This window comes from Neolamprologus multifasciatus, chromosome 1 (assembly GCF_963576455.1).
Source record: "Neolamprologus multifasciatus chromosome 1, fNeoMul1.2, whole genome shotgun sequence".
Classification (NCBI taxonomy): domain Eukaryota; kingdom Metazoa; phylum Chordata; class Actinopteri; order Cichliformes; family Cichlidae; genus Neolamprologus; species Neolamprologus multifasciatus.
In genome coordinates, this window is record NC_140439.1 from 35,174,873 (window position 1) to 35,187,876 (window position 13,004).

A 13,004-nucleotide genomic window follows, 5' to 3' on the forward strand; every position below is an offset into this window, starting at 1 on the left:
TGCTGCAGGGAGAATGGACTGCCATACACGTTATGTGTCTGTGAGCGAGGGAGGGAGAAAAAGGAAAAGTACGAGCTGTCATCGAGCAAAAACGGGAGCTGGAAGCATGTAAATATAATAATAACCACTGCAGCCAAGAAGAGAGCCTGATGAGCCCAGTTGTAAGTAAGCTATTAAGACTCGACTGTACATCGTGTTCGTGTTTTCCTCTGAAACAATAAGTTCCGTTGGAGCAGCTTTTCAATGCCTCTCTCTGTCTCTGCTAGCAAAGTTGACCCAGACAACAAAGTAAAGCTATTTTTCGGCTACGAGCCGACACAGAACCCACCGTATTAGCCAGAGGTCCCTTTACTACGGTTCAGTAACAGTAATAAATCACAGCAATAGTACATTCATGTAGTTGTAAACAGCATGATAATATATTAAGTAATCCAAAGTATTCAGTATAACGGAATACGTTACAGAATACATTTTGGGGCATGTATTCTGTAATCTGTAATGGAATACATTTTAAAAGTAACCTTCCCAACACTGCTTGTAGCTTACAGATTGGTCTCTCACTCCCAACTTATCACATATAGAGGTTGGTGAAGGAGTCCCATTGAAAACCATAGGTGGTGGGGCTACCCCTGTAGCATACCTGACAGAGCTGCCTAGTTGTTGCTGTAGCTGCCTGGGTTTCAGTCACCCCCCGGCCATTTGCTGCATGTCATTCCCTCACTTTGTCTCCCCAGCTTTGTCTCTGTTCTACAATATCGCAATCAAATGTACACGTTCTTGTTCTTTAAAAATGGCAAATTAGCTCTCAAAGTCCAGTGGTGGGGCAGTCCATCAGTAGTGTACAACTTGTGTCTAACGTATCTTAGCAATGCCTGTGACACCAAAGAGAATATCAGTACTTGATGGCCGTGGTCCTGTTTTGTTATGTCTGTAAAACATGCTTTCTGCTATACTATTTGTAGTCTCCAGGCAAGGATGACCTTGATGACACTGGCATGATGTCATCAGGGTTACTTTTTCAAATATTTGCCAAGGATGACTCTGTGCTTTGTGTCACTAAGCTGACCTGAAAATTATCCTCATAGCACTGTCTTCAACGTTTCGTAGTGTTGACCTCCAGCCTGTATAAGAAAAGCACACTCATTCGGCAATATTTATAAAAATATATTTCACAAAGTAGGAAACAATACAGGGTATCTTAGATTACAGTACAGGGAGTAAATAATTGAACATACACATTTATAAGCATTAAAGCACAGTAGAAAATATGATCTGCATGTAGGACTATTCCATATATATTGTTTAGTCTACCGAGAACTGCCATAATACTGTATCAGTACAAACTGAGTATGCACGCAGCTGTAGTGCCATTGAAATTCTCATAATGTGCAAGAGCTAACGTGCAGAGACAAAACCTACCACCTCATTGAAAGCTAATGACGTTAGCAGTAACTCTATGTACAGTACAAGTCTTTTTATTGATATCATACAGTGTAAGCACAATATGCACATGGTCTCGATCCGCAAATTCATTTTTCTTGGGCTAACACAATCTGTGTTTCCTAAATGAGATTTGATGTTTAAAAAGAGTCACTTAGTTCTCAATTGGACTATTGTGCTCAGACGCTGCACCTCGGAATATATTACGAAATATATTTTACACAGAATTAGCATGTGTCAGAAAGATCCCGTTTCTGAAGTCCCAATTAATGAATTCATCTGCATTGCTACAGTAACCTAGAGGTCTTGTTTGCCTGCTTAAATCTAATCTACATCGTCAACTGCAATAGGTTTATGATACGGTTTGGCTGTTATGAAATAGTGTTTGAGTGGTTAGAAAAAAAACTGTTGAATGTGAAATAATCTGAACACACTCACTTCAAATAGTCAGCACAGAAAAAAAAAAAGACTTAGGAGCAGATATACAAAAACTCAGAACAATAATGAAGAATCAACACATCTCTTGTCAAAAACAGTAGATTACAATTGTATTTAATGTTGCTTCTGTAAAAAGAAGGCCTCAGAGTTTCTACATTTCTCTTTTTTGTCTTCACTTCAGTCTTTTATAGGCTAGTAACGCTTGCAACCCACACCTGTAGCATGTAAATACAAAGAGTTGTATAAAGCAAGCCTTTCTGGGCTTTAGATAGTTTATAAATGTGGCCACCAGAGAACATATCAAATGATAACAAATTCACCTTAAAGCCAATACTGGTTTGTCTTTTTGCTTTTTTCAAATCATACATACATTCATCATTGTAATGAAGACCATATATTGCTTTGTCATTGTCTTGTTCCTTGCGGTCACCATCAGCTGGGTGGCTTAGGGAGACAGGAAACCCTCTCCACCTTCTGTAGTCCAGCTTGTTGTCCACGGAGCATCGAGCATGGTGTCCGCTCAAGCTTCAGAGAACCCAAAAATATCTGTTCACTGAGCAACTACCAGCAATGCCAGGGTTTTTCTGCTACTGGTAGTCACAGTAAATGACTAACACCCAAAATACTGCTAGACACTCCACAACGGAATCTAAGTTACACTCCACAAGAATCATAGATCTCCTAATAAAGACATTGTTTGGCTGAACAATTATAATGCGTTTGACATAGTAGATGACAACTGCTATACCTCACTCTAAAAAGATTACAAAAAGGTGGCCTCCCTTGTTATTAACTGTTTTTTTTTTCTTTTTAAACACCAGTTTCTAAAAGCCAACAAACCCGCTAGCGTTCAATACACAAGTATGTGGACAGAAAAAAAACTCTTAAGTCTTTTTTTTTGTTTTTTGTTTTTAAGAAATCAAAGGTCAGGTCTCACGGTCACTCTCACCCACAGAGTAGAGCTCCCCAAGTCTTCTGAAGCGTGGACCCCATTCTCTGAGATAGTCATAGTTCTGGTCAGAGTCTGATGACGCTGTCTCCAGTGAGCTGAGGGAGCCAGCAATGGATCCCCGGCCCTCGTATCCATAGATCTGGATGGAGTCGTAAGGTGGTGCTGTTGGATCATTGTCTGCCTCGTGGAGCCGTACGTTGATGAATTCATCTACATCAACACCATTTGGACCCGAATGTTGACCTGCCCGTGGCATAAACTGCAGGTCAGGCTTGATATCCTTGCGTGGCAGGTACCCATTGATGCCATCCGGGTTCTGCAGCGTGGCAATGTCAAATGCTTCGGTGTCCTCCTCACCTCCTCCTTCATCGTCGTAACGGATAATATTCTCCCTCACATCTTCGTCATCCTTGATAATCAGAGGCTCGTTCTTGTGTCTCCTCAAGGTCACGAATAGTACTACTATTACTGTCAGAAAGAAAGATTGGAAAATAGGTAGAAAAATACACGGAAAACTAGGTTAGGATTGGTCAAGTGGATTTTGTGTTAGTACAAGTACATTTTTTATGGAGGAAAAAAATCTATGAAGTCTACAACATCCATTAAACTTCAATGGAATGATGCACAACAGAACGGATACCTCACCTAGCAGTAGTATAATGCAGGCAAGGATGGCAATTAAAGCCCCCATACTAAGTCCAATGGGTAAGACATACGCCTCCACGTTGCAAGACTGGACAATGCCATCCTTACTGCACCCGCAGACTCTGATCGTCAAGGTGTTGGTGCTGCTCATCGGTGGATTCCCATTGTCCGTCACAATGATTGGCAGGAAGTACATCTCCTGTTTCTGTCGTCGGAAGGTATCATGCTTGGCTAGAACACTGATTGAATTGTCTGTCAGAGAGATGTAAAGCCAGAGATGAATTTTTGCAAGGGCGTGAGAAAAACCCATTATTATTCATGGTGGTGACAGACTGAAGTTCAATTATTAAATTGTGTGAAGATCAGTGCAGCATGAGGGTAAACTAATTTCACATCAATCGCCATTAGGCTTTTTAGCATTCTCACATCCCAATGCTGTAGATAGATTCCAACCACCTTCCTTCGTTTCTCTACAGTCCAATTTGAGGATTGTGAAGAAAGGTGAACCTGAATTCGCCGTCCCTCTTTGAAAGTGGAGGAAATGAAGGGACCACGGCAGGCGACACTGGCTAAGAAGATGGCACATGTCGACCCAGAAAGGTGCCAGCTGCTCTTTGATGGCACTTCTGTGAAGCTGTCTGCTCATTAGATGGCACTCCTTAGCCTCCTCACATTATCAAACACTTGCAGTCCCATAAGAACCTACTCCTGCTGATCTTATGGAAAACATACAAGATTTCTGATAGTCTAACCTTTGCCTCGCAGCTTGAGGGTATGCGGAAGAGAGGGGGGAAAACAGATCTGGTGATACAGAGTGAAGGGCCAAGTTGAAACATTCGTGTTGACAGAGCAAACTTAATCATACGATGGAAGACTTCATGATAGAATTATTTGCTTTGCACAATCTGTAATTGATGTGAACATATGCTCAGATTTATTTTCTTATGAGTGCTGCCACAAAGTGATACACTCTGCTTTGTGAGCACCGACATGTCCCTTTTTATTTAGATCATTGAGCACGGCATAGTAAGAAGTATAAACTATAGTGAAGTAAACCATTGGGGCATGTTCTGATATGCAGATGATTTGCATTTTCCTAGCAACTATTGATGGTAAAAAATAGAATCGCCAATCGACAGACGGAGTTTCTACTCAAAGAGAAAGACAGCTGTGCACATAACCTTCAAACAGACTGAACTCACTAGGTTTACAACAATGCTGTTTTTATTACCTTTTATATATTAGGCCGCTTGAACAGTGTTTCATCTACTGACTGTTAGCGTTCTGATGAACACTGTGTACATTGAAATATTAATTGTCACTATGACAAAAGCAAAGCCTTATTTAAATTAAGATTTGCTATAAATAACGTATTATGTGGGAGGCTACAAATGACAGCAGTGACAGCAAAAGTGACACCAACGGTCTAAACACTTTCAAATTCCCGATGCCTCTGAAGTTTTGCAACCTACATAAATTAAATGTTTTATAACCTAACATGAAAGGATCTAAGAAGTGAAAGAGGTCATATTGGTAGGGCCAAATTTGCCTAGAAATAAATATACAAAATGCTTAGGGTGTCAGTTTGTGTCACAGTTGTATTGTGTCCTCATTATTGGCACGTCATTGTATGCTGTATAATCACAGACACTAATAATTAGTCCCTAAAAAAGCCTTTCCTTAAATCTGAGTGTAAGACTACATGTTTCACTGACAATCTTTCAGCATCACAACATTAACAAAATTAACTTGCAGCAGTAAATGTTGTTTATAGAGCCGGAGACAATTTTGTGTTAACATGCAGTAAAGGCTCATTCAGCAGTGGTGATGTCAGATTTAACTGACTGACACTTGCAGGTAAAGTTTGAAGCTGTTCGGTGTACAGCTAATTGGCTAATTAGCCTGCAAAATGACATTAGCAAGCACTTTTCCTTTGCTAACCTTTGTCTTGTAGCTGGTTCAGCAAGTTGGGGTGCAAGACACAATTCTTTGGTGTTGTAGGAGGAAAGAGGGGGCATAATGACAAAACTTTGGGCAGTCTGAATAGTTACACTCTTATTTGAAAAGTCTGTTTATATTTCAATTTTTAAGAGACGATTTATCAGCAATTTATCATAACCAGTAACTGCAATATGGACTGTTGCAGTTACTGGCCAGTGCTACTTGTCCCGCTCACAATGATGCTAAAAAAGAGGCAACCTGGTTTTAAGTAGAGGTAAAGTGAAGGAGCAATTTTAGAGAAAATTATTCAGCATCTAACTGTCTGTCTAACTGTATTAGGTCCTGGATTACAAGGTTGCAGTTTAAAATTGGATATCCTGTGTGGATTTCATATGTAGATTGTGTGCAGCAGGCACTCTGGCAATCAAACGCAGATAAACACATGCACGGTGCATGCATGTATGACATTTATTCATAATATACCTTGATGGTCATGGAAATAGGAGGGCACCTAGAGATGAACCTCAAATATTGGAGGCACCCAGGAAAAAAAAGTGTTGCCAAGTAGGAATTAAATTTTTGATGGACCCTTTATTTTTTGAATAAACAAGGATCACTCTGAATAGTCACAAGTATAAAGATAATGCTAAAAGGTGATGTAGAATTGAAAGGAGATGATTCTGTACTATTAATGACGATAAAGCAGTTCCTGTCAAAGATTGTTTGACATTAGCCACCAGAAACTGTAGCGGTAAAACCCTTGAGCATAATGAATTTAGCAATAGTACATTTTATTCCTAATGTGTTGAACACTGCATTTGTAAAAGGAACATTGTGTTATTTCCTCATACAAACGTTAGTGTGAAAATAATGTCTATCAGCAGAATTACATGTTTTGCATCGTGGTGAGTATGTTGTCTCAGCTAAGGATGGGAAGCCCTGCTCTGTTGCATCCCGCCTACTGAATACTCAGTTGTGAGGACGCTCAGTATCTTCTATATAGCTGGTCAGAACCTTCGCCATTTTCCCCATGGCAGGCTACCCCTAACCTCTTCACTGTGCATTCCCTACAATTAGACTCATCATCACAAACAAAAGCAGCACACAGAGGCTCACAGGAGCCCGACGCTCTTCACTGAAGTGTCTCCCACAGCTGCCGCCTCAGATAGAAATAGTCACTCAAGTGCAGAGGAATATGGTGCAATGGGCTTTTTTTCTGTTTAGAATTAACATTACCATAGACAAGTGGCTGCTGTGGTGTGGTATGTAATATATGGAGCCAAACCACAACACATATTTACTTTTGTTTCAGGCATTTGAGGAAGAGAGGAGGCTTTTTGTTCACTGGTCAAACACAGAGCTGTGCTTTTAGAGGTGAATCACTTCTAGTGGAGGTTTTATCTGTTACATCATCTTAAGAAACTAATAAATTTCCTCTGCACTAAAGGACACGATTCAGGAGCATGCATGTTTTATAAACTTTGAAGTTGATCCAGAGTTAAGACTAAGTCTGTGCTGGTGCAGCCTTTTATTCATAACACGTTGGGATGTTATGCACATATCCTGCCACTGCTGTTCGGAAGCGCAAGGTTTGTTAAAAAATATTATAATAAAAAAAAAAAAGGTACCCCACTTGACCTGATTTATACAAACTCATCTTGCATCAAAGAGAGGTAGCAGTAACTTTGCCTACAGCTTCCACATAGAAACAGAAGGCTAGTACCATATGAAGATCTTTGTGCCCCAAGCTGAAACTATTACACAACTCACGGTGAACACAGTCGGTTCAGAGTCGGTAATGAAGGAAAGGCAAGAGAAGAGGAATGGTATAAAAAAACACGAGAAAATGGCAAATAAACCATTCAGAGTATTTAGCAAATAAATGTAGTACCATCTGCCACACTGCGACAGCTCCTAGGAAGTCACCCTACATTTAGCTGAAAGAATACCAGGAAAAGCCATTTGGATCCTATTCATTTAGTTTCCCTCAAAACGCGCTGGGGAGTAAAAAGAAGCTGGTGTCCAGACAATTTCACATCTGCTAATTGTGAGCTACACTGATCCACCAGATTTCGTCTCCAGTATGGCTAACGTGCCGCGGGTTAGAGATTAGACTGGAAAGCCATTGAAAAAATTTGCAGAAACTTCAGTCATTCTGCCACAAAAGACTCATTTTTCTCTGATGTCACCTGCTTCTCACCTTGGTTGTTTTTGATGGTAAAATTGGGGTTGTTTAGCATCTCAGGGACTAAACGATAGTCAAAGTAATGGCCCTGGATTGGGTCATCTTTGTCCACCGCACTGACAGTCTGGATCACCTGTGTTGAAAACAGATAGAAAAGCAGATTTACAGAGGAGGGCTCAAAGCCATTAGAGGAGGCAGCTTATTCATTACTCTGTTTTTGCCACCGCAGATTGCCTCAGTGTAATAGTGGCTGGATCATACCTGATGAAATATGTGCCCTATTCATTCCTGGAGTTTGAGATTATTATCAATGAGGTCCTGTCTAGTCTGGCACACTTTCAGGCTCCTGGCTCTATCTGTTAATCTGTCATCATAGGTCTTATCACACTGTATGTCTTTATGATTTATTGGAAATTAGAATTCAGGCCCGGCAGGACAGTTTCATCTTTTCTCTGTTTACTTTTTTTTTTTCTCTCTCCTCCTTTCAATAAAACTCCCTATGGTATATACACAGGTCCCGTGAATGAGGTCGATTGATGAAAAGGAGAATGCTAAGTACTTGTCCACGATTTTTGGCTGGGGGAAGCATTGTGCCATCTGGAGGAGGACATGAAAGACAGTCTTGAATTATGATCCACTCTGATCAATCCTGACTGCTCTCATTTCCCCTTTGCTCAGCGCACACTGTGTGGAGGGAGGACTGTTGTGGAGAAAAAGGACCGTACTCCCACCTCTGTAGTTTCCCACTGAAATAAATAGCCTATAATTCACTGCGGCCAATCATTACAAAGGAGGAAAAAGAGAAAGAACAGGACAGAGAGTAAGAAATTGATAGATAACTGCTTTGATGAATGAGCGTCTTCTTTCCTTACCTGTCCAGGCTTTCCATTTTCACATAAAAAGGCCTCGTATTCGGTGGCAAATTCGGGTGCATTGTCGTTAATGTCCATTACTCTGATGGCCACAACTGCCCTTGATATCTGACTGTGATTTCCTGATAGATAGATAGATAGATAGATAGATAGATAGATAGATAGATAGATAGATAGATAGATAGATAGAATCATAAGGAATCAAAAGATGTAGAGGAAAAGTGGAGATGAATAAATAAGAAGAGACAGTGATGGAAAAATGTTATACTTGAAATCCCAGGTAAATTCTGTGACCTAGTTTTAATTTCCTTTATTTTCCATCTTTATTCTCCCTTCATTTCCTGGGCTGATGGGAGGACAGATGATAAGCCACATCAATCTAAATTTCAGCCAGTATCAACGATGCAAAACAGGATTCTAGGCAACAGAAATGGAAAAAAAATCCTATTCAAAGTGCTTTTGAAAATCCCCTGTACACTGTAATGTTTAAAACATGAGGGTTAAAACATGCATATTAATGAGTCATTGGTAACTGAAGTCTAAAAAGACAATAAAAGGCAGTTTAATTAGATTAGATTTTGATTGGAATTATTCATCACTGGTAATTGACAGTCGCTTTCGAGAGTCTCTGTGAATGGTGTATTTATTAATCAGTGGTGCAAATGCCAACTTTAAAAGCAATTATCTATTAATGTGGACCCGAGAGGGTTGTGTCACCGTGGCCAGTGACAATAGTGATTTTTGTTTAAATTATTTTTATTGATTTGGGAAATTAAATATTTAAGAGAATGCTTTGCAATGTTATTTTAGATGTTCTTGAACCATGCGTGTGTTTTTGTAATTTTCTTTCATTTTTACAGATTAGCTACATTGAGGACATGCTTATATACAACATACTTTATGCTGTATACCAGGTACCACATCATAAAGTCAGAATATGTGATCGCATTTTCCCAGAGTTCTCAGATTTCATCTGCTATAAACATCGGGCCACACCAGACAGAGTGAAGCTGCAGCAGCAGAAATCCTGAGTGCCGTGAAAAGTGCCAGACTGCCTTTCACTGCTTATGTACTAGAATAATTCCCGCCTTTCCAACAGCTGTTGTCTTTAAGTTACACTGTCACATTTATATGAAGAAATTAAACCACTGTCACAGAGGATTACATGAATATACATTTCTGAGCATGGAATACCAAATTATTTGCATAAAAGCATTAGTTTTTTTCTCTTTCATAATTTCAGGTAAAACCTTAAAATGAAGCAGTAGAAACTCAGGGCCTTCAGCCTTTCCAGGAGATGAATTGAAAAAGAGGTAAGCAGCGAGGTGAGTGGAAATTGACAGTCTGATAGACAGTGATAGATGGATTAGAGCAGAGGGAGGGGAGACAGTGTGCCCTCCCCTCGCAAGCGATTTCCCCCTAGTAGCAGACAGGGAATAGAATCTGATTAGTCAGATGTCAACTGGTGCGAGGCAGCAGAACGTTCCTCAGTTTGGGTGGCAAATGGCATCGGGATAGAACTGGGAACACATCTATTGCTTTTCACGCCAGAGAAGACACCGGCTTCTCCTCCCCATCCGTGAAGAATAGCAAAACTGCTGTATTTATTTTGGCAAATTCCTATTAGGTGTTCTCAGAGATGCCACTATCTCAAGCCACAGTTACTTTGCCAAGAGGCATGAAAATGTGCTTTCAATGTAAGGGTGCACGACATGACAAGGGAACCAGCTTATCAAATGAGACACATTCAGTTTCTCCAATAGGCTGCTGCGACGGCGGGATTTGTCTTTACCGCATGGCCAAAACATTGCGACAGTGTACGGACTTTTCTTTCTTTCTATTTTCTGACAATTAATATGTGTTTTCTTTGATTAAAGAAAGAAAGCGACAGATAGATGATGAGACATAGAGAGGAGGAAGAGATAGAAGAGAAGAATCAGACAGAAAAAAGTTACAAGCTGTGTAAATTTCTATTCCAATAGCTTAAAGGGGTACATTAAGCTTTATCACAACATACAGCCCCCCTGAAACAATCTGTATGCAAATAAAGCCTTACATATGGTTGGAGCTGTTTGTAGCTCTGCCGGCAAGATTTTCTACGTAGTCAGTGAGTTTTGCGGTTCGCAGATGTTCTCTAATCTGTAATGGATGCTGGCGTTGGAGCAATCCACTCTGGAGCATGTCTTTAAAACTGTTTATTTGATACGTCTTAATGTTCTTGCACTTTCACAAATTGACTACTGAGCTGTTTAATTCAATCAAAACTCAGCAAATTAACGTATTTAATGCCTCTGTGGATTCAAATGCTAATTGTTTGTGCCATACTCTCGGAGCGATTAAAAGTGCTGGTTTAGAAAGCAGCTCTATTCTGTTGAATGGGGAACTTTGTGAAGCAGGTCAGTGATTCCTTTGACTGAGAACACCCATAAAGTTGTTCAAAGGAGTAAGATAGCATACATGTGTTTCTGCTGTTACCCATTAAAAACCAAAAAAAAAAAACCCCAAAGCTTTATTTTCTAAAGCTTTGGGGGTAAATCGTTACGGACATTGTGCACAGCAGGGGAGAACAGAGCCAGCAAATGTTACTTACTGACTTCTGTGGCTGTTACTGTAATATTGTGCCACATGTCTGTCTCTCTGTCCAATGGTTTGGCCAGCGTGATCCTGCCATTGTCCACATTGATGTTGAACTGCCTCTCCAGATCTGTGTGTCGATCAATGAAGTACCTACCAAGATAAACAAACACCAGAAATTTGAGCCAAAACACTGTTGCGGCAGCACCACTGAAGCATCTTTTCTAATCCTTGGGGTGTTGTGCCTAACAGGAGAAACCTGTACATCAATATTCATTTAAAAACAATTGGAAATCAATAATTATCATCTGAGGAATAATTATTGCCTTCTCATGAACAGCAAGGGGCATTACAGCCTAGAAGCCCTTCCCCCCATCTAGGCGATGCCTCCTTCCTGCAAAAAAGACCATTAGTACATGTTATGTCAGGGTAAGAGATGTGGTGCTGTTAACCCTGTTTGGGATCTGTCAACACTCAATGGCTCCCAAAGGCTTTGCATTAATGAGTTAGGACAGCATTGTGTCACATACAACACCAACAACAGAGAGGCATGGGGGTGGGGAGGTAATGACTATAACAGGAGTTAAACAGTGACCTGCCTATTAAGAGAACCCTTGTCCGATTTCAGCAAATTATTTATTTTTCTTTTTAAACTAGTAGAAGGAGATGCTTTATTCATTTTTTATTTACGTATTTTTGTCGAGCTGTCCTTTTTCAGACTGAAATTAATCTATGACCCTGCCCGTGACACACTGACTGAGACTTGTAAAGTCTTCCAGTTTAAAAAAAAAAAGAAAAGTGCAACACATAAAACTCCCCACCCCCCAAAATAAAAAAAAGCAGAAGCACTGGAATGCACATAAAAGAGAATTTTCTGATGCCACTTGAAGCTGTGAAATCGCTCTTTCATGTTGCAGCACGCACAGCGCCAATTCTTGGGACAAGCCCACACAAAACTGACTAAAAAAGAATCTGTCATTATGGGTCATCTTTGGTTTCACACATTTCATTTGCCATTATGTGTGACTGTCATAAACATCCTACTCACCCAAAACACAAGGCTGCAGTGATTCACGTGAACTAATTACATGTACTGCACAGCACAAGGGTTTCCATACCTCCAGGACACATTGTCCCTGTTACTTTCTCTCTGTTTCCTCACAGTACCCCACCTACCCACCCACAATATCGCAAAAGTATATATTTTTTTCTTCCTTTTCTATCCAGCTGGGTCACAAGCTCTTACTAATCCAATCCCCCTATCCAATTCTGAGCAAACCCCCTTCCCCACACAGACATCCCGGCCATCAGGCACACTGCTCACCCTGTCTCTCCTCCTTCCTCACCCTGGGTCTCATTCTGTCTCACACTGGAACTGCTCATCCCTATCACTGTAGACCTGTTGGCAGGGAGTCTCTAGTATTTATGTGAGAGAATGAATGAAAAGACAGAATGGAAAGGAATGCAGAGGAAAGGAAAGAAAAAAACTGAAAAAGAGCACCAGAAAATGGCAAAGACAAAGTCACAATAACTATTTATATGAAGAAGGTTGCTGCTTATACAAGAATGGTAGGGAATGAAATAAATAAACCACTGGCCCAGATTCCAATTGTTGGGGAGATGTACCGAGCCGTGACATTTCCATTTTTGAGATGAAATGGTGTAAAATCCTCTAGACGCCAGGCTGGAAGAGGTCCATAAGGACCCCACCCCCCCACTACCAACACCCCACCGCTCCTTCTCTTTCTCTCTTGGCCTGCAGACGCAAAGCACTTTCAAGACAGGCAGACAGCAGCAACCCACCTGGGAGCAGCCTCTCTCCTGCAGACTGAGTGGATCCCAGTCAAAGTCTGACAGCCTCACGTGGAAGAGAGGAGACAGACCCTGAAATGTTCTGCCACCTGTCACTCAAACTGACAATGTGATGTGAAAAGAATTAAAAGCAAATAAAAAAAAA

The 13,004-nt window shown here is 40.6% G+C and overlaps 1 protein-coding gene across 2 annotated transcripts in view; it reads right to left on the bottom strand.

The window, feature by feature from the left end:
• Positions 1–222: 222 nt before the first annotated feature.
• The window catches only part of cdh8 (cadherin 8), a 99,209-nt gene continuing 86,427 nt past the window's right edge, over positions 223–13,004 (bottom strand). The window contains exons 8-12 of one of the 2 annotated variants that reach the window (XM_085168417.1): positions 11,064–11,200; positions 8,474–8,595; positions 7,617–7,734; positions 3,476–3,727; positions 223–3,292 (exon numbers count right to left, since the gene is read on the bottom strand). In XM_085168417.1, coding sequence (XP_085024543.1) covers positions 2,805–3,292; positions 3,476–3,727; positions 7,617–7,734; positions 8,474–8,595; positions 11,064–11,200 — 1,117 coding nt within the window. In that variant the 3' untranslated portion in view covers positions 223–2,804. Of the gene's footprint in view, positions 3,299–3,475; positions 3,728–7,616; positions 7,735–8,473; positions 8,596–11,063; positions 11,201–13,004 lie in introns of both variants that reach the window. The other variant, XM_085168411.1, reaches the window with a different exon arrangement.